The sequence below is a fragment of the Berghia stephanieae genome, chromosome 4 (assembly GCF_034508935.2).
Source record: "Berghia stephanieae isolate SIO BIC M18660-M18661 chromosome 4, UCSD_Bste_1.3, whole genome shotgun sequence".
Lineage (NCBI taxonomy): Eukaryota > Metazoa > Mollusca > Gastropoda > Nudibranchia > Aeolidiidae > Berghia > Berghia stephanieae.
The window spans coordinates 39262140-39283321 of NC_088363.1; the positions used below are offsets into that span (position 1 = coordinate 39262140).

General features: G+C 36.3%; 3 protein-coding genes across 8 annotated transcripts in view; 2 read left to right on the forward strand and 1 right to left on the reverse strand.

Annotated features, from left to right (window-relative positions):
- The window catches only part of LOC144970539 (snake venom metalloproteinase acutolysin-C-like), a 15555-nt gene extending 9860 nt beyond the window's left edge, over positions 1-5695 (reverse strand). The window contains exons 1-4 of the mRNA XM_078910278.1: positions 5596-5695; positions 3209-3260; positions 2678-2738; positions 1655-1904 (exon numbers count right to left, since the gene is read on the reverse strand). Of these exons, the coding sequence (XP_078766404.1) occupies positions 1655-1904; positions 2678-2738; positions 3209-3260; positions 5596-5619 (387 nt within the window). The 5' untranslated portion in view covers positions 5620-5695. The remainder of the gene's footprint in view (positions 1-1654; positions 1905-2677; positions 2739-3208; positions 3261-5595) is intronic.
- A 3200-nt stretch (positions 5696-8895) lies between these two features.
- LOC144970540 (uncharacterized) lies at positions 8896-13972 on the forward strand. The gene is made up of 3 exons (XM_078910280.1): positions 8896-9424; positions 10376-10561; positions 12027-13972. The coding sequence occupies exons 1-3, from the start codon at positions 9265-9267 to the stop codon at positions 12998-13000; spliced, it is 1320 nt and encodes a 439-aa protein (XP_078766406.1). The 5' UTR covers positions 8896-9264; the 3' UTR covers positions 13001-13972.
- A 6784-nt stretch (positions 13973-20756) lies between these two features.
- LOC144970541 (protein furry homolog-like) overlaps positions 20757-21182 on the forward strand; it is an 87414-nt gene continuing 86988 nt past the window's right edge. For all 6 annotated transcript variants that reach the window (XM_078910281.1, XM_078910282.1, XM_078910283.1 and 3 more), the window contains exon 1: positions 20757-21157. In XM_078910281.1, the coding sequence (XP_078766407.1) occupies positions 21142-21157 (16 nt within the window). In that variant the 5' untranslated portion in view covers positions 20757-21141. The remainder of the gene's footprint in view (positions 21158-21182) is intronic.

Sequence of the window (21182 nt, forward strand, 5' to 3'; positions counted from 1 at the left end):
TTTTTTTTTGGGGGGGGGGTGGAATGATTTGCAACGATTTAACAAATATCTTAATTGTACGGGGTGGGGGGGGGGGGGGGGGGTCCCGATAGCTGAGTTGGTAGAGCTTCAAACGCAGAGGGGCCGAGATCGATTCCTGTTGCAGTCAAGATTATATTTCTAACACCTCTGTCCACCCAGCAGTGATGGCATATCTGGGTCTGTTTGATCTGATGGAAAGTCATTTGCGATAGATTAGCCTCCTATCCAAAGGCTAGCAATCAATTGCTATTTTCCGTTTTACACTACATAGTAACCGGGATAAACTGCATGGGCCCAATGGTTTTGAGGACAACTTAAATTTTACGAGGGTTGGTCCAGAATTAATAGCTCAGTCGCCATAATATCTTAAAAGCTATAAGTGATTGATTTCAATTCTCTAAACAAGTTTGGCCGATTCAGACAATAATTTGTTTTGTTTGATCAATTATTCAAGATGCATTTAAAAAAGATTATTTTAATGTATCTCTACCGACCAGCACTTATTTGTAGGTCTGATAACCCAATTCCTTATGGGCTCATTGTTGTAATGGAAATCTCAAAAAATGACGCAAAATATTGTCCATTACAACAATGTTAAACTCGGCCCATAAGTAGGTTCGGATGTCAGACGTCAGACCTGCATATATGTACACGTCGATCTCTACAAATATATGACTCATTGCCTCAAAACGGTATTATGGCGGAATGATCTCGGTGAAGAAAAGATTGATTGTAACCAGTACCGAATTTACATCTATAGGTTGCCCATTATAATTAGTTCTTTAAGTTACTCAATATATTATAGCTCAATCCACACTTTTTTGGAACCTTATTGATTCTATAAGTTACTCAAGATGTAGCTTAGGGCTCCAAATTTCTTGGGGCCTTCAAAAATTGGTTGCTGAAGTGAGCACATGACTTTATTGGCACTACAAAGAAACGAGAAATCAAGTCATGACCTTTTAGAATAAAATGAAGGTGTTGGAATTAACCGTTTAATTGCTGTGCTCTGGAAAAAACATGTACTGTAAATATTGGCCAAAAAACTCGTCCTTCAAATATTGATCAATTTAAATGACCTTCATCTTGGCAACAACTCTCAAACCCGCTACAGATTCAATTTTTACCATCTAACCCGTCCCGACATAAAACCGTTTTGACGCGTTAGGTATAAATTGAGCTTTCACATAGTGCAATATCCACTAAACGTGCTCAAAGCGCTTTATAAGGGCTCCCTGGCCAACAGCAATACTTAATATTTAGGACGGGGCATGACGCCTGTTATGAGATAATTGCAATTATTTCGAACAGAGACAAAGCTATTAACGGCAGGTACTCATTTTACACTTGAGTACGGTGAGAGAATGTGAGTAAAGAGCCTTTTTCCACGGACTCAACTATGCACCAAGTGAGGCTCGAACCCAGGACCTTCCAATCAAAAAGCGAGTGTCATACCACTAGACCACACAGCCGTCCTTCAAATATTGATCAATTTAAATGAGCCTCATCTTGGCAAAAACTCTCAAACTTGCTACAGATTCAATTTTTACCACCTAACCCGTCCCGACATAAAACCGTTTTGACGCGTTATCTTAGGTAACAAATTAATAGAGTCATTCAATTCTTGCTTTACCATTCTTGCACATCTGTTGATGCTGACGACGCCTCGGTGTGACGTCAGATGACCAGAGAGGAAGCAGTCGTTGTCGATATTCACCGCGATCTCCTTCATCTCGTCTACACCTCTTCTGGCAATGACCTTTGCCCCCTTATCCCACACACTCTTCTGAGATAGCTCCATGTCGAATGCTTCCATTCCGAGGTCCAAGCGAAACCTCTGACCTTGGGAGTTGCTGACGTCATTCAGGTGCCGGCGGCTGACTCTATAAAAGAGAATTTGGATTGTTGGAACTTTTAATCAGTTCAAAGTCATATTTTAATATACTAGTTTATAATAGAGTAATATATAATAATATATAAATGATAAAGCAATGTAGAAATTACTTTCTCTATATTTCTATCTGTATCTAACAGTATCAATCTGTCTTGCTATCTAGCTATTTTTATCCCCCCCTCTCTCTCTCTCTCTCTCTCTCTCTCTCTCTCTCTCTCTCTCTCTCTCTCTCTCACTCACTCTCTCTCTTATCTCTCTTTTTTCTGACTCTCTCTCTTTCTTTTTCTATCTATCTATCTTTCTATTTATTATCTATCTATTTATCTATCTATCTATCTATCTATCTATCTATCTATCTATCTATCTATCTATCTATCTATCTATCTATCTATCTATCTATCTATCTTAATATCTGTGTTCTTCTTTTTTTCCCATGTGCAATTCAAAATGTATTAAATTTTGCTTTGTCCTTTTGGGTTTGGACAAAGATAATTTTTGGACTTTAAATAATTTTTTTTTTTAATCATTTGAATTCTACCAATGTTTCTAAGTTTCTAAGTATATCTTCCTACTCGTCTACAAACAGGGGGCACCTCGGTTGCTCACTCAAAAGAACTGTTTTACTTCTTATGTTTACATAATTTCATATTAAATTCTAGATTACTACTAAAGACAAAATTTCAAGATAAACAAATTATTGGTAGGTAATACAATTGATTTCTTCAATGAATTGTTGTGTAGGCAAAGTAGGGATTAATTTACCTGGTCTGGCTGCCTGAGGCAGAGTCTATGAGGTACAGTTGACCAGATAGAACAGCTCCATCTGCAAATAATGATAAACAAAAGGTATAAAAAAAGCAGCCCCGTAGAACTTTCCATTTTACCAAGCGAATGTTCATGGTAAAGATATGAAAAAGTGTGTGTCAGACAAAACAGGAAAGAAAAATCCAAGGGAAAAAAAGAGACAATTCAAAAAAAAAAAAAAAAAAAAAAAACGGGGGGCGGGGGTTCTTGATCTTTAAAAAAAAATCAATTGTATATTATTCGTATCGTATCGTATCGTTTAAGAGCTAATAGGTTTTTAACTAACAGTCATTGTTAATATGTGATATTGAATATTGAGTATTAAGTAAAAAGAAGAATGAGAGAGAGAGAGAGAGAGAGAGAGCGAGAGAGAGAGAGAGAGAGAGAGAGAGAGAGAGAGAGAGAGAGAGAGAGAGAGAGAGAGAGAGAGAGAGAGATTTTCATGAATGCAATAAATGGCTTCAAATAAAATATTTATCCGAGTCTTACCTTCCAAGTCAAGAGGCGCTGACCAGGCACAACCAAAAACCACCAGTAATAACTGGAAAATGAGAATAGATAAATTCGTTTTATCAAATGTACAGCGAATGATAATATCATTATACGATTTTGACTGTATCGAGGATACGATTCAGCAGTCGTAACGTCACTTCCCTCGTTAACTTAGTAACTGGCTCTAAACTATCGGAACAATGGCGGGCGCCCTTACGAAATATTTCTCCGACGAGCATAAAAGCGTATCCAGAGGAGAAAAAACATTACAAATATGATCTTGTTTTGACTTTTACATATTCTGATCACTAGACATATGAAAAGTTCTAGCCGGCATGATGAATAAAAAGTACCGATTTTCTTTGTTTAGAACCACGATGACGGCCGTTGCTGGGCGGCGTGATATCAGACTATTGAATCCAATTATGTTGACCCGAGAGCCGAAAGACTCAGTCTACGGGGTCTTTCCTTGAGGTCAATAAATTCCCGATTTTGGTTTAAAATAGTATGATACAGACTTGTCTACTTGAAATAATAATATTATAAAATTCGTAATTTTAGGAGAAAAAAAATTGGAATCGCTAAAGTTAACTTCAAAAATTAATAATTTACATTCATATAAACATCAAATAACACTTTAAAAGGCGCATAGTTGAATCCTTGGAAAAGGCTCTTTACTCACATTCTCTCGCACCGTACTTCGGTGTAAAATGAGTACCTGGTCGTTAACAGCGTAATCTCTGTTCGAAAAATTTGTAATATCGCCTAATATGCGTCATGTCACGTCCTACATATTTAGTATTACTGTTGGCCAGGGACCCGTTGTAAAACGCTTTGAGCACTTTCAATGGATATTGCGCTAGATAAAAGCTCAAGTTTGTTTGTTTTTTTTAAATGTATGTAGTCTGGCACCAACTTTCATTGTCAATAAGTTTTAACGACTTAAAGTTGACTTACAGCGGCTATGTGGTCTAGTGGTATGGAAGGTCCTGGATTCGAGCCTCGCGCTCGGCGCATAGTTGAGTCCTTGGAAAAGGCTCTTTACTCACATTCTCTCATCGTATTCATGTGTAAAATGAGTACCTGGCCGTTAACAGCGTTGTCTTTGTCCGAAAAATTGTAATATCGCCTAACAGGCGTTATGTCCCGTCCTACATGTTAAATGTTGCTGTTGACCAGGGACCCCTTGTAACGCGCTTTGAGCACATAGTGGATATTTCAAAAAATAAATTTAAAAGCTCATGACGTTATGACATTGGAGCCAAAAATTAGTAATTCTTTCGTTTTACAGGGCATGTCAGATTATAACTCATTACTTCCATATCTAAGAACATTTTATAGTTTGCATACCACATCATAAATTGATCAGATGTCACTTTTTATATCTATCTAGCAAATAGTGATTTATCATAAATCAGCGTCCATTTAAATAGGAAACAAGCTAGGTGAACATATTAGCAGATCTCATAACCGAACATAGCAGTTATGGGTTTGATTTAGTATTGTTGCAATGAACAATACTTTACGTCGGTTTGAGAGTATAATAATAATAATAATAATAATAATAATAATAATAATAATAATAATAATAATAATAATAATAATAATATAATAATAATAATAATAATAATAATAATAATAATAATATAATAATAATAATTAATAATAATAATATAATATAATAATAATAATAATAATTAATAATAATAATAATAATATATATAATAATAATAAAATAATAATAATAATAATAATAATGTGGGTTATCAGACCTGCAAATAAGTACACGCCGGTAAGTAGCAAGCAATCATTTGACTCCAAAGAAACCGTAATAAAATCCGACTCTTGAGTTTTACTGAATTGTGAGACTATGTTTGACAATCGGTTCAAACAAGTAGAATCATGTTTGAGTAAAATGGATGATAAAATTTAACTTTAAGTCTAATTTATAACATCCAAAGGGTAGCAATTAATTGCTATTGTCCATTTTGCTATAGAAACCGGGACAAACTCTGGCTCTATGGATCTAATGGCTCTGAATGACTACTCTATTATGACATTTGTTAACTATCGCCTTAAAAGGGTTTTATACCAATTACACATGGCATGTATCCAGTACCTCCGCAAGAGTGGTTTTATACTTCCAATGAGATTGGATGCAAATTTGTGACATCACACTAATGGTCCCTGTTAAGGCAATAACAAAACACAACAAATAAATATATTAAATAAAACAAAGAATTTTTTTTTGGAAAAATCTCAAACAAACAAAACAACAACAAAAAAACAAAAAAAACAAAAAAAAAAACAAACAAAAATAATAAAATAAAAACAAGACTAAAAATTATTTTAAAATAAAAAAAAAGCAAAGTCAAAAGACTTACCCCTAAAGAATGTGTGAAGTCCATTGTCGAAGCAGGACAGCAAAGGATTCGTTGTAGAAAACTGTGAACTGTTGTTTGGCCCAGCTCAGGAAATGATGCCGTTTTAGTCCCATCCCTGTCTTTTTATAGGGACTCTGAGCTAATTAGTTTTACTTGTGATGCAATATTAACAATACTGTCCTAACATATTCTCTATGTTAATTTTCACAATACAATAGAACTATAATAGATGACATCCTGTTGTTCGTAACAGCCTTTATTTCTTCATAAATATTGGGGGTTCTTCACCTAGTCTATAAAAAAAAAAAAAAAAAAAAAGAAAAAAAAAAAAAAAAAAGAAAAAACAGAAAGAAAGAAACGCATTTTAAACAATTACGGTCAGAAATCTCATCCTTCAAATATCAATTGATTAAAATGGCCCTTGTCTTGTCAAAAACGCTCAAACTTGGAACTTCAATGAAGTCCCAGGTTTGAGATTTTTTGACAAGATGAGGGTGATTTAAATCGGTCGATATTTGTAGGACGATTTTTCTGGCCATTTTTTTTAATGCGTTTTTTTCACAGTACTGCAGAACAGATGTTCATTTGATAGAGGGATAGAGAAAGTATCCAACCCGTTTTCAATACGATAATATCTTTACAATCTTATTGACCCTTTAATGGCGAGACTGGCATTGGCATATGTGACCCACCGACTCAAAACGATTGTATGTCTTGATGATCGTCATGATAAAAAGTTAAATGAAATCCAAGCTGATCAAAAGTATGAAATTTTGGTTTTCATCACCCTAAAATATTATAATACTCTCTCTCTCTCTCTCTCTCTCTCTCTCTCTCTCTCTCTCTCTCTCTCTCTCTCTCTCTCTCTCTCTCTCTCTCTCTCTCTCTCTCTCTCTCTCTCTCTCTCTGACCAACAACACTCTCGTCACAAACCGGACACTCACTCATTCGACCTTGATACACACAACGGTACCCGTTCATAATAGTGACGTTTTCACAATATGCAGATCTTGCAGTAAAAAAAAAAAAAAAAAAAAAAAAAAAAAAAAAAAAAACCCAAACACGATGCCAGTCATGTTTCATTGGTGAAAACGCTACGATGTGATATGATGTTAGAGATAAGTGGAACTCTGCTTGTAAAGGGTTAAAGGTGAAGTGATACAGTAGCGCCGATAATGAGCAAGGTCTCCCTTACTCTGGAAAACGAATAATAAATCCCCCACATTTTTGATATTATGTTGGTCAGAAAACATTTCCTTCAAATATCGATCGATTAAAATGACACCCATTTTGTCAAAAACACTCAAAAGTGGGACTTCTTTGAATACCCCAGGTTTGAAAGTTTATCACAAGATGAGAGTCATATTCATCGATCGATATTTGAAGGGCGAACTTTCTGGCTAAAATTTAATTTTTAAAAAATAATTTTATTTGATTGTTTAGAGTAGGCCATGCGTTTGTTAAGCTACCAAGCCTTGATGTAAAATCGCGTAACTCGGCAAACTTGAAAGATAGTTGCTAATGACGCCGCAAGGTAAATAGGCAATAGAAGCAGCTGTCGCATTGGCCTACAGCTATCCGTGCAGTTGTACTTAATATCGTATTGTCATTATTCTATCACAAGATTTTATCTTCCATGGTCATTTCATTCGGGACAGAGAACACTACATGAGAAGTAATATTATAAAAATCTGACCCTCCGCTTCAAAGAGATGGGGGTCCCAAAAGCTCAGTTGGTAGAGCACTCGCTTCGCACGAAAAGGGACCAAGATCGATCCCGGGTGTAGTCGGGATTTTTTTCTGACATCCCTGTCCACCCAGCAGTGAATGGGTAGCTGAGTCTGTTAGATTTGACGTAAAGTACTTTGCGATAGACTAGCGTCCTATCCAAAGGAAAGCAAGCAATTGCATTTGTCGGTTTCACGCTATAGAAACCGGGATAAACTCCGGCTCCATGGGCCCAATGGCTCTGAAGGACTACTTTACTACTACTGCAAAGATGTATTATGTCGGGTCTACTAAGGCCACATTGTGGTCTTGTGGTATGGCACTCGCCTTTGGATCGGAATGTCCAGGGTTCGAGTCCCGATCTGAGCAGCGCACAGTTAAAACCTTGAAAAAAAAACAAGGCTCTTTACTTACATTCTCTCATCGTTTTCGGGTGTAAAATTAGTACCTGGCCGTTAAAAGTGTTGTCTCTGTCGGGAGAAATGTAATATCGCCTAACAGGCGTCACCATTCGTCCTACATGTTAAGTGTTGCTGTTAGCTAGGGATCCCGCGTAAAGGCGCTTTGAGCATGTGTAGTTGATATTGCCATATATAAAAGCACACGTTTCATGCTATAGAAACCGTGATAAACTCCAGCTCCATGAACCCTTTAGTTCTGAATGACTACTTTTTCTAATGTCCTAAATAAGAAATAAAACTTAATTTAAAAAAAAAACAACAAAAAAAAAAAAAACAAAAAAAATACAAAACAAAACAAAACGAAACAAAAAAACCCCCCAAAAACAAAACAAAAAAACCCAACCCAAACAAAACAAAACAAAACAAAAACAAAACAAACAAACAAAAAATAACAACAAAAAGCATGACCTTTTATATAGGGCAATAGTTTTATGATCTAAGAGTAATTGGAAAATGAGGAGAAATTATTAATCATTTACGATTAAAAACTAAAAATGCTAAAAGTATCTTTTTTTTCTCAACGTGTTCAAGACATTTTACAAAGGGCCCGCCCTAGCCAACAGCAACACTTAACGTGTAGGAAGAGACACATCTGTTTGGTGGTATTACAACTTTTTTTTTTTCGACAGAGACAACGTTGTTAACGGCCTGATACTCATTTAAACGCTGAGTACGGTAAGAGAATATGAATACAGAGCTTTCTAATGGCTCAACTATGCATCGCTCTGAGAGGGACTCGAACCCTGCACTTTCTGATCCGACATCGAGTGTCATAACACTAGACCACTTAGTTGCATAAATAATAATATATGAAAAAATATTAAACTTTGGTTAGGTGATTGTGTTTTATTGAGAAGAATGTATTCAGGTTCTTAACCAGTTCTCTGCCGGACTCTGGAAAAACTCGTATTCCAAAAAGGAAAAAAAATGGCTAGAAAAGTCATTCTTCAAATATCGACCAATTTAAACGACACTCAGCTTGGCAAAAAGCATCTATCTGCACCTGGACTTCACCGTATCAACAACATTCGAAACATTAGTAGATCAGAAAACTGCCCTTAGGTTCTACAAACTGGGGGATGGCCGGAAGTTTACACATAGTAACAACAAATTTGGCGTCATTGCCTTCAGACTTCAGTGTCTGGTTTTTAGTGGTCACTCGTGAAGCTACCTGAAAATCCTAAATACATCACGGTGCTTTACTCAAACAATCTATGTAGTTTAACAATTCGTTTAAAGCGATTCGGGCAATGGATTTCGAGATTAAACACCGCCATGATAGAGATCAGCTAGAACTGAACTGAATTTCAATACATCAATAATAATAAATAATGTTGTCTCTGTTGTTTTCCTAATCATAACTGAAAACGAGTTCAGGAAACATATTAAGATTTTAACAGCAGTGACAGGGGTGACAGCTGATATGGAAATAATAAGTAACAATAGTTAGTCAGTTGATAGATTTTGATCTCCAGTCAATATGGGTATTCAAGCATCATACCTGAAGACTCTTCTTGTTAACCAGTCAGCGAAAGAGGAATGTCTACCTGTGACGTCTTATACCAAGTTCCCCCAGGAATGTTGGACTGTTGGGAACAATAATCTTCTTATGGACCTTCATGTCTACCCAGACACACTTCGTATGTATTTACTAATTTAACTAAAATTAGAAAAAGCGGTGGTATTTTTCTTTCAGTTGATTAAAACTATAGCGAATAATTTAACGCTTAAATCGTTTTAAATGATAATTAATTGTATCCATTATCTACTACTCTCTATATCTAGTTCCTTAAAATTAAATAGTATACTCTTTGCTGAATTCCTTTACTTTATGGGAAGACATACAATTGACATGTCTACTATACAAACAGTTATATCTTCCCTTACACAAGGAATTACTTGTACCTAAGTACATTGAGCACTTGAGTGAAAATTTTTCTCTTTATAATATAATAATAATAATAATAATAATAATAATAATAATAATAATAATAATAATAAATAATAATAATAATAATAGATCTTTATTGTCCATAAATATGGCAATTTGTCATTTAGTTACACTTGTCATAACGTTATATGATAACTATAACATTGAACAGACACCTCACTCCTACCCATTCTCTCTCTCTCTTTCTCTCTCTCTCTCTCTCTCTCTCTCTCTCTCTCTCATAAACGTCATTCATTGTTATTGTTATTATTATTATTATATTATTATTATTATTATTATTATTATTATTATTATTATTATTATTATTATTATTATTATCATCATTATTATTATTATTATTGTTGTTGTTGTTGTTGTTATTATTATTATTATTATGACTGGTATTATTATTATCATTATGATCATTGTTGATTTATTTTTCAAATTTAAATGTGATCCAGCCTCTTAAGTGACAGTGACAGGAGTAAAGAGCTAGAAGAATTGTTTCAAGGGGAGAAGAGGGAAAGTATATTATTATTTCTCTTTTTGTTGTTGAAAACCTCTCTCTCCTCCTACCAGACATGTATTACTACGTCTACCTTTGTTCATACTATTGACAACTTTAGGTTCATCTTTGTTTTTATAATATTCAACTTCACAGATAGATGTACTGATGATGGCTCCTGGTACTGGTGGTGTGATGCAGAGTTCCGTCCCTTTAATGACTCATATATTTTTGCTACAGCATCAGCCTTCCGACCCCGTGCTACACGTCATTGGGTACCTGTACCCTCCATGCCAAATGGCAGAATTCTGGCTTATCAACTACCTAGTGTGGATCACATACGTAAGAAAATATACTTTGCCTAAACGTAATGAAGTTCTGTCGAAGTCTTCAACCACTAATACTTTTTTTAAAATATTAAAATGAGAAGACGCTTAATGACATGATGATCAGAGTTAAGTTGTTTTGGGCAGTTCTAGAACATTGAAGCAGAGAGAGAGCAGTTGATATTAACCATATTTATCTCCTTGCTTTGACATTGCTATTTTTTGCTTGGCCCATAACACCGCTTTACTACTGTAAAAGATACTTTATTCTCTATTATGTGCCACTTAGCTTGACTGCTCATATTGCATCATGGTCTTCAATGGTCCAAACAAAGAGTGTCGACCTATTGAAATGTGGATTTGAATTCAGTAAATACATCGGAAGATCAGAAGTATGGTCTCTCATCTTGTGACTGAGGTCAAGCAATGTCGAGTGTGCTCAGTGACTTGATTTAAAAAACAACTGTGGCTGACGTCAAGGAATTTGTCTGCACTTGACTCAAGTGCTAATGAGTACCTAACTATAGGCAGTCGTTTATTGTTAGATTGCTAGTTCACTAAGGATGGCCAAATGGTTACATGCTGGTGTGGCTATGTAGTCTTGTAGTATGATACTCGCTTTCAGATCGGAAGGTCTTGGGTTCAAGTCTCACTCAGCACATAGTTGAGACCTTGGAAAAGGCTCTTTACTCATATTCTCTTACCGCACTCAGGTGTAAAATGAGTACCCGGCTGTCAACAGTGTTGTCTCTGTCGGAAAAGAAATTATAATATCGCCTAAGAGGTGTCATGTTAATTCTACATGTTTTGTGTTGCTGTTGGTCAGGGACCCTTTGTAAAGTGCTTTGAGCTTTTTAAGTGAACATTGCGCTATATAAAAGCTCAATTTTTTTGGGTTTTTTTTTGTTTTTTTATTTTAAAAAAAAATAATTGAATCAATACGATGGCGTTCAATGTTATGATTCTTTTGAAATGTGCTATACACATCATGTTCATATATTATACTTCTGTTTTGTTCAAAATCTTTTTTTGTGCAACTCATTCCTGATTATCTCATCCATGCATTTGGGTGTGCTACATTGTACAACATTTTATATTGGAGATCCGGAAAAGTGTATTAAACAGTGTCAGACAAAGCAAGAAAGAAAATTACAAGAAAAAAAAAACATCCAAAAATCAGTCTTCCTTGACTGGGTATCAAACCTCAGACCTCCTGATTACCAGTCAGACACGCTACCATTACACTACAGAGGTTACCTGATAGTTTGGACGAGTTAATCTCTATATTCTTCAGAAGCGTACTTGTATTACGTTGTGAATCCTTGCCTTGATTTTTGAAAATATCAAAATTGAGAAAGTGAGAAATAAACAGTTATAATTACAATTCAAATTTTAACCTAGTATATTTTTTAATTATTCATTACCAATCTAAAAGGGAGTTGATATGATTTTTTTCTTTATTTTTCTTTAATATTATGCAGGTTGCCAGATTTTCAGTCGTACAAATTGCTCTGTCTACCCAAAAGTTCAACCTCACCCAATTGGAGAACTTGTTTGTTACTGTGGAACGGGAGAAGTAGTAGTTATGGGCAGTGATGGTGACCCGCTGTTCCAAAGAAGTCGTGATCTCTCAAATGCTGTCCATGTCCACTGTGCAATAGCAAAAAATGGAATATCTTTCGCTTGTTTGAAAAGGGGGACAGGAGTATTCATTTTAGAGACATATCTTTTACAATCTACAATGGCAGCCAATAGTTTTATTCGGTGTCACACAGTTTGTCCAGGTTTTACCCCTTCAAGAAATGTGTCTGATGATGTTCAATGTAAATTTTCTCCTGACAGTAAATACATTGCTGTGAGTTCGTCTACAGGGTTTCTGTTTACAGTGAGTCGATCAACGTTGGAGAAACATTGTATTATTTGTCCAGAACTCATTCAACAAATGTTAAGCGCTGCCGGATCTTTTGACTATCATCCTTGTTTTCCATTTCAGATTATGACGATTGCAACAATTGACAAAAATGTTTATACTTTGAATCTCGAAAATAAGGAAGTTTTAGACTCGCTTCAATTTGAGAGACCCATAGACTGTATTCGTTATAGCCCTGATGGTTCAAGATTAGCATTGGGTTTTAGTAACTTTGATATTAGTATTCTCAACAGTGAAGATATGTCTTGCATCCTAAAGATTGAAATGTCTGAACTTTGTATAGATGATGTGCAGCGGACACATCCCAATTTTCAATCTGTGTTAAATTTGAGCTTTTCTCAAACTGGTGAACGTTTGGTTTCCAGTTCATGTGATGGTCACATTCGGCTATGGCTGATACCAAAATTGCTCTCCCTCCAAGAGATATGCAGAAATTCAATATTATCATCTATTAAAATCAATCAAGTAAAAAAACTGAATCTGCCATCAAAACTGAAAAGCTTCCTTGTTTATAAATTTTTCTGATGAAGTATTAATTAATCAGAATATTGTGGGTTCCTCATTCCTCATCATAACAACATAGGATTACAAAACATTTGATGACACATTGATGTCAAAACATATTTCATTACATGTGTTAGAAGTGTTATGTGTGATTTACAATTTTGGTGTGATCTTAACATAAATAAAGAGTGTGAAAATTTTGGGATAACCGAATCTTTATTTAAAGCTGTTGTTGCGGCAAAAAGAAAGATCTAATGAGAGGTAAAATATAGATTTACCCTGACCTAGGCCTTTACTTTTCTAACGTAATCATTAAACATACATTATTTCTAAGCAACCTCCACCCCCCCCCCCCCCTCATTAAAAAAAAAAAGAAAAACGGATTTAAAAATAAAAGCACCAGGTGAACATTTTTAGCTCTCCTGTTATTATATCATCCCATGTTAACTTAAGTTGCAGATGGATTTACCACGACCCTCATGTTAAAAAGAAAAGTCTCTAGATTGAAGCATTTTGTTGAAATTTGGTCCAGTGGAGTCCTTGATATATATCATCCAGCCAACAGCACTTGCTCTTGTATTCATACTTGTTCCCCTATCACCTATACATCCATTTATTGAAGATGGAATAAGGAAATTGTTCCGTTAACTTATATAGATGACCGATACGCAGGTCTAATAACCAAATTGTTATAAGCTTATTGTTGTAATAGATATTATTATACTCTCCAAACCAACGCAAAGTATTATCCATTACAACAACGTTTGATCGAGCCATTCGATACGCTCGGTTATCAGACCTACAAATATGTGCACATTGGCTTCTACTAAACATGGGAAAGGAATGGGGGGGGGGGGGGGGGTGAGAAAAGCATCTTTTCTTATCACTTTTTAAAAATGTATTGACATATTTATTTACTTAACTTATTTATTTATTTATTTATTTATTATTATTATTATTATTATTATTATTATTATTATTATTATTATTATTATTATTTTATTATTTTATTATTATTATTATTATTATTATTATCATCATCATCATCATTATTATTGTCATTTATTTATTATTATTTTCATTAATTTTTTAAAATTATTATTTTTAAAAATAATTTAAACCTTTTTATGTACATATTAAAACTTTATCTATATACCCTGCAAGGTTCATTGAGCTCTCCTTTTGATTCTTTAATTTATCGAATATCTCACCTTTCTGGATATGATTTACAGGCATTGTCAGTGGATGTGGTCTAGTGGTATTAAACTCATCTGCTGACTGGAAGGTCCGGGGTTTGAGTCACACTCTGAGCGGCACATAGTTGAGTCCTTGGAAAACGCTCTTTAATAACATTCTCTGGTACTCAGGTGTAAAATGAGTACCTGGCTGTTAACAGCGTTGTCTCTGTCCCAAAAAAATTGCAATATCGCTTAACAGGCATCATGTTATGTTCTACGTGTTTAGTGTTGCTATTGACCAGGGACTGCTTTCAAAGCGTTTTGAGCACTCATTTCAAAACGGACATTTTTTATTGGTTTGGAGAATGAAAGGTTTTAAAGCTATCCAGGCTTATGTAATGTGCGACTATGTGATCTTGTGGTATGATACTCGCTTTCGGATCGGAAGGTCCTGGGTTCGAGCCTAGCTGGGCGCTTAGTTGGGTTCTTGAAAAAGGCTCTTTACCTCCATTCTACCATACTCGGGTGTAAAATGAGTACCTGACCGTTAACAGTGTTTTCTCTTTCCGAAAAATTGCAATATCGCCTAACAGACATCATGTCCTGTCCTGCACATTGTTTCTGTTGGCCAGAGACCCCTTGTAAAGCACTTTGAGCATGTTAAGTGGAAATTGCTCTACATAAAAGCTCAACTTAAACGTGGGGCAGACGATGACGATTTGCTTGGGGTATACAGGCACTCGATAATAACAACAACAATAATCAACATCTGTAGGAAATACATTGGAGTTGCAATGTCATCGTTTACAGCTGTAAGTATACGTCACAGACAATATCATCTCATCTCTGAAGTTAAATAATTTTTTCTAAATAAACAAGAGTTAAAAGATTCCGACTCGTTTATTTATTTATTTATTTATTTTTGAAATATTTTTCACAATTTAAAATCAAATATCATTGAATATGACATGTGTGCGTCTCCGAAAAGAAAAAACAAAACAAGACTAACAAAAACATGTTGTTGATAATGAAGGTGACAACGACGACGACGATAATCATGTGTCCAAAGTCTTTTTACTTTTACCTTTTCTCAAGACTTCCCTGAATAATTAATTCGTCGTCTTTGTCTAAGTGAAACGGTGTCTTGTCTTGTTTTAAAACAAGAAGAAAAAAAAGACAAGCGATGTTTGGCGCGGTCAATGATCAGATGGGTGGCAAAAAACTGACCTCTGGCGTTGGTGTTGAGTCCTATTGTATTGTACACTAACCAAACTACTTTGGTGTGAATGAGTACGTTAAGCAATGGTTTTATAATAGTAATAATAAAAAATGAATATAAATAAAATTCCCTTTATTCATTCCATCGGGGCGGAAATAATTTGTCTTTAGGGCATGTTCCGAGGGAAAACTGAAATAACCCAGGCGCCAGCCAGCCGCAGCAGATTGAGTTAGGGCGAAGTGACACAAGGACACACAGCGCAGCGGGTATTTGAACTCGGTACCTTTCGGGTACAAAGCAAAAACCGTACCGCGGAGCCACGCTTATAGTTATAGCGCGAGTATAAAAAGGAATTTACTATTGTAATTTGGTTCCATCTGTTGTACCATACTGTATCAAATAGAATCAGTTGAAACATGACAATGACTAAATGCTCATAATATTCTAATAAGGAATCCAAAATGAGCGCCTGTTTGACAAGCGAAAGGACGGAGATCAGGGCAGGTGTGTTAGCCTTGGCCGAGATCGATCCCGGGTGCAGTCGAGATTTGATTTTTTTTCTGACCTTCCACAACCCCTGTCCACCCAGCAGTGATTAGGTAGTTAGGTCTGCTAGAACTGGTGGAAACTCTACTTTGCGACAGACTAGCGTCTTATCCATCCAAAGGATAGCAAGCAATTGTTATAGATTGTCCGTTTCACGCTATAGAAAGCGGGATAAATTCCAGCTCTATGAGCATTTTGACTGGATCTGGAGGACTAACTCGGCGCATAGTTGAGTCCTTGGAAAAGGCTATTTACTCATATTCTCTCACTGTACTTAGGTGTAAAATGAGTACCTGGCCGTTAACAGCGTTGTCTCTGTCTGAAAAAGATTGTAATATCACCTAACAGGCGTCATGTCTCGTCCTATGTGTTAAGTGTTGCTGTTGGCCAGTGACCCCTTGTAAAGCGCTTTGAGCACATTTAGTTAATATTGTTCTATATAAAAAGCTCAATTGCAGCGCCTGTCGTTCACAGACCTGCCTACTTGAAATATAGAAATTCGTAATTTTTTGGGGATTAAAATTGCAGTCGCTACATTTAACTTTAAAAATCAACAATAATTGTCCCTCACAAAGAATAAAAACACTTCAAAATCCTGACAATTATGTGCTAGTCTGGCATCGACTTCCAAACTTGAGCTTGAACTTTTCTTTAGCGCAATATCCACTTAATGTGCTCAACGCGCTTTACAAGGGGTCCCTGACCAACAGCAACATGTAACATGTAAAACAAGACACGCGCCCGTCAGGCGATATTACAGTTTTTTTTCCGACAGAGACAACGCTGTTAACGGCCAGGTACTCATTTTACACCTGAGTAAGGTGAGAGAATGTGAGTAAAGAGCCTTTTCCAGGGACTCAACTATGCGCCAAGTGAGGCTCGAACTCAGGAACTACCCATCCGAAAGCGAGTGTCATATCACTAGACCACATAGCCGCACTTTCATTTTCATTAAGTTTCAATGACCTGCAGATGTTCATGGAGTTCTGAAACTGGAGCCAGAATTTCGCAATTTTACGAATTTTTCGTAGTAGTCGACAGGTGGCGTTCATATTGCGCATTCCATCCGGCTTTTTCACAGCGTTAACATAATTTGTGACTTTCCGTCTCAAAGCGGTATTATGTCGGGATGACCTAGGCGTTGGAAGTTTACTTCATAGCCGCAAATATGAAACTTGGTGTCAATTCCTATTCTTTATTTTGGAGAAAAATAAATACAATTTCATACACTCCAAAAAGACTCCATTTCTGAATATTTAACTCACTCAACCCTAACACCAATTATTATATATCCGTAGTTTACCCCAAGCCTATTTATTACATTATTCAGAGACAAATTATGGGCGTAGTATCAAAGCTAATGTTTTTAGTTTTTGCATGTTAATGATAGTTGAATAAAACTATCTATGTTTATGCTCATTTTTAGTACATTTTTTTTTCCAATTTTGAAAAGTAGCAAAAATCTCTAGGGTTGAGTGAGTTTAAAAAAATTGTAAATTCACTTTTTTGTTTTAGACGGTGAATCACATTTATTATTATTATTACTGATTCACTCTTTTGATTGAGACAGTGGATCATATTATGTATATTACTGAATGTGATCATACCACCCTCCTGCATGCAACTTTTGTCTCTTTCAATGCACAACATAGTTACACATTTATTATTATTATTACCGATTCACTCTTTTGCTTGAGACAGCGGATCACGTGTATTATTACTGAATGTGCTCATACCACCCTCCTTCATGCAACTTTTGTCTCTTTCAATGCACAACATAGTTATCTGCCGTTGAATAATAATTCAATTCTTGCCTCGGGCTAGGTTGGAATCTTCTGCCGCAAGGGATATACAGTCAGATGTTTGTGTACTCTCGTCCTTCTCGTTAAGTTTTGCTGTGGGCTAGGGACCCCTTGTAAAACGCTTTGAGGACCTTTAGTTTATTATGCGCGATATAAACGCTCAAGGACTGGAACCAGCAACTTGGAAGTCCGATGATCAATGTTCTTCCACAAGACCACAAAGCCACACGAAACACTTGGAAAACCAAGTAGCCCAAGCTATCAAATCGTTTTGGAGATTAAGTATAACCCACATCTCCCTTACTTCTGTGTTAACCGAAAACAAAACGTGAGCTTGTATTTTGGTGCTGTGCGTTAATCCTAAATACTCACAAAATCCGCCAGCCGAATATAACGTACCAACACAAAAGTTAAGAGAGAGAGCATTGTCAACCACTTCATTTGTATTACTGAAAATTGCTGTTGTGTGATTATAAATAATATTATACCAAGAGATCAGATAGTGGAGAGAGAGAGAGAGAGAGAGAGAGAGAGAGAGAGAGAGAGAGAGAGAGAGAGAGAGAGAGAGAGAGAGAGAGAACATTATGTCAACCACTTCATTTGTATTACTGAAAATTGCTGTTGTATGATTATAAATAATATTATACCAAGAGATCAGATAGTGGAGAGAGAGAGAGAGAGAGAGAGAGAGAGAGAGAGAGAGAGAGAGAGAGAGAGAGAGAGAGAGAGAGAACATTATGTCAACCACTTCATTTGTATTACTGAAAATTGCTGTTGTGAGTATGATTATAAATAATATTATACCAAGAGATCAGATAGTCGGAACCCCCGAACGGACAATTAAAGAGAAACCATGAATAAAGAATAAACGGAGAAATAATAAATAAATGTATAGATAAATTGTCGTGATAATAAATAAATAAATAAATAAATGTCATGCTTAATGACGAATGCATGGGACATAAGTCAGAAAGTTTGGCATAAGTCAGGGTTGCCAGGTGATTTTTTGTCGTGGGGCCAGATTTTGACAAGAAAAGGACCAAATGAGACGGTTTGGGGCCAAAATACGGAAAATGTTCACTAAACGTTACAGAATGTATATCCGAATACAGATAATCATACAAACATGTGTGAACAATAAAGAGGAGTGAGCTTACGTGCGAAGGGGGGTCGTATGCATGTTGCCAGACTCAGATTGTACATATCCAAAGGGTTGCCATAACTGCTCCTGGTGAAGGATGGTTGGTGGGTGGGTGGCCTTGGTCCACAAAGTGTAGCCTACAGTTTTGCCCTACCTAACTCCAACAAAATTTTAAAGTGATTTCTTCCATTGTTTCAACTTGGGACATATTTTCCTTATCACAGACCTGAGTGATCCTGTACTTTTCGACGACATTGTGGGTTTCCGTAGCTCCTGATACTAATTTTGTATATTTTCACAGCATGTCATTCCAATTAATCACAACTTATATGAACGAACGAATAATTCTGAAATAAAGTTCTATTTACGTTTAAATACATTCAAAGTGGAAAATTAAACAAAGTATTTACATGTAACTTAAATATTCGTTATCCAATCTACAGGAATTGCTGAATGCACTCTTCCTGCTGTTCCACATCCTTCTCATTTGATTTGGTGTACAACACCTGTGTGTTATGGAGTGCAATCATCTTGCTTGTGGCCACAAAATCTTTACAGCATTTGGATCGTTGCTGAAGATGAGATTTGATCCTGATTATTGCATCAAGACAAAGTACTCCCATTCGGTTGCGGGGCTTTGTTTTTGTGGCTGTTACCAATGAGAAGACACGCTCGATGACTGCATTGCTGCTCGGCACAATGAGGCAATTCACCACATATTGACCTAGCTCTTCAAATCCAGGTGTTTTCATAACTCCAAACCAAAATTTATGAGTGTCACTTGGGAGTCTTGTGGTTTTGAAAGTTTCCACATCTGACCAGTCAATAAAAGTGAGACGTCTGTATTGATCCTCTACCAAATCTGATCTAACCAAATGAAGGAACGGTAGGCTGCTGAATGCAGGTTTGTCCACTTGGTTAAGGACTTTTGTTGGACTAAGCTGACTGAGTCCTTTGAATATGTCCTTTGTCGATGGAAGTCTTAGTTTGACTTGCTCACAAGCAACCTCTAACATGGACAGGCATCTTTCTTTGGTGTGACGCACTCTTTCCTCCACACGTTGGCGTTGCTGTTCATTGGCTACAAATTCCAGTACATATTTACTACATTCATTTGTGAACTTGTACCCAAATTCCACGAACAAGGCAGTTCCATTGTTTTTCAATCATACAGGCATTTGGGGAGTGGGAGGGCGCGGTGTTAAGTGCCGACCGGACCCAACCCCCCCCCCCCCCCCCCTCAATTTCCGAACTCCAAGTCATCGCCGTCCGTTGTCAGATTCCTTGCCTCGTGTAATTAATCAGCACTCAGCACATGCAAGCTCCTTGCAGAGACAGGTCGAGGAGGGTTTTGGTGCCAGATCAATGTCTCAAACACTCGAATTAGTAATACTACGAATATCGATGTGTGCATGCACATATCAGTTTTCTTGATGTGGATAAATTGAACAAAATTCATTTTGAACTAAAGGCTATGTAGTTGGGTTCGTTTGGGGCAATCACTCTCCAAAAGGGGCCAAAAAAGGGCCAAAGGGCCAAATGATATATGGGGGTCCAACTGTGTTTGAAAAGGGCCAAAAATCTCGGATTTGGCCCCAAAAGGGGCCAAAATGGCAACCCTGGCATAAGTTTGTAAACAAAGGAGGGGACATAATTTTGACTGGGTGTTTAAGTTTGCCTAATTGGCAAATCTAAACTAATCTTAACCATGTTCAAGTGTTTATTTATTTATCATTATATTTTACTTAAGAGACTATCTCCTCCTTATCTTTATAAAACTTCAAGTTAAAAAGGGATTAGTGGTTGTTTAAAAAAAAGAGAAATGAAATCTTGCAAGGCTATAACCGATTAGTGATTTAGCTGATTCGATTTAGCTTGAATATGCTGAGGTATTATCTGGCAAATCATCGCAGACGAGAAATTTGGAGTAACTGATCGCCTGGCGATAAACTGATTTTGTTCCTGTAAAACAATATGAATTTGTTACCGATTTGATAAAATTGCTCTAAAGTCCCTCTAAGACTGATAGGAATAGTGATAGAATCCGTTTGAAGATATGCGGCTGTTCCAAGCAAGCTAATTGGAATTTCTCTGTCATCAGTTATCCAGGGATCTTGCTTCTCTGCTGAACGGAGTTGGAAACCGAATCAAAATGAGAACCTGGCTGACCAACTGTTCTGGATAGTCGTCCAGGAACCTAGCATGTTATGACTTTTCTTCTGGAACGATTCTAAAATTTAACTTATTAGCCGCAATAGAAGCCTGCTCCAATAAAAATGGCATTCTCTCCCGGTAAGTATCGAAAAGATGCGGAAAT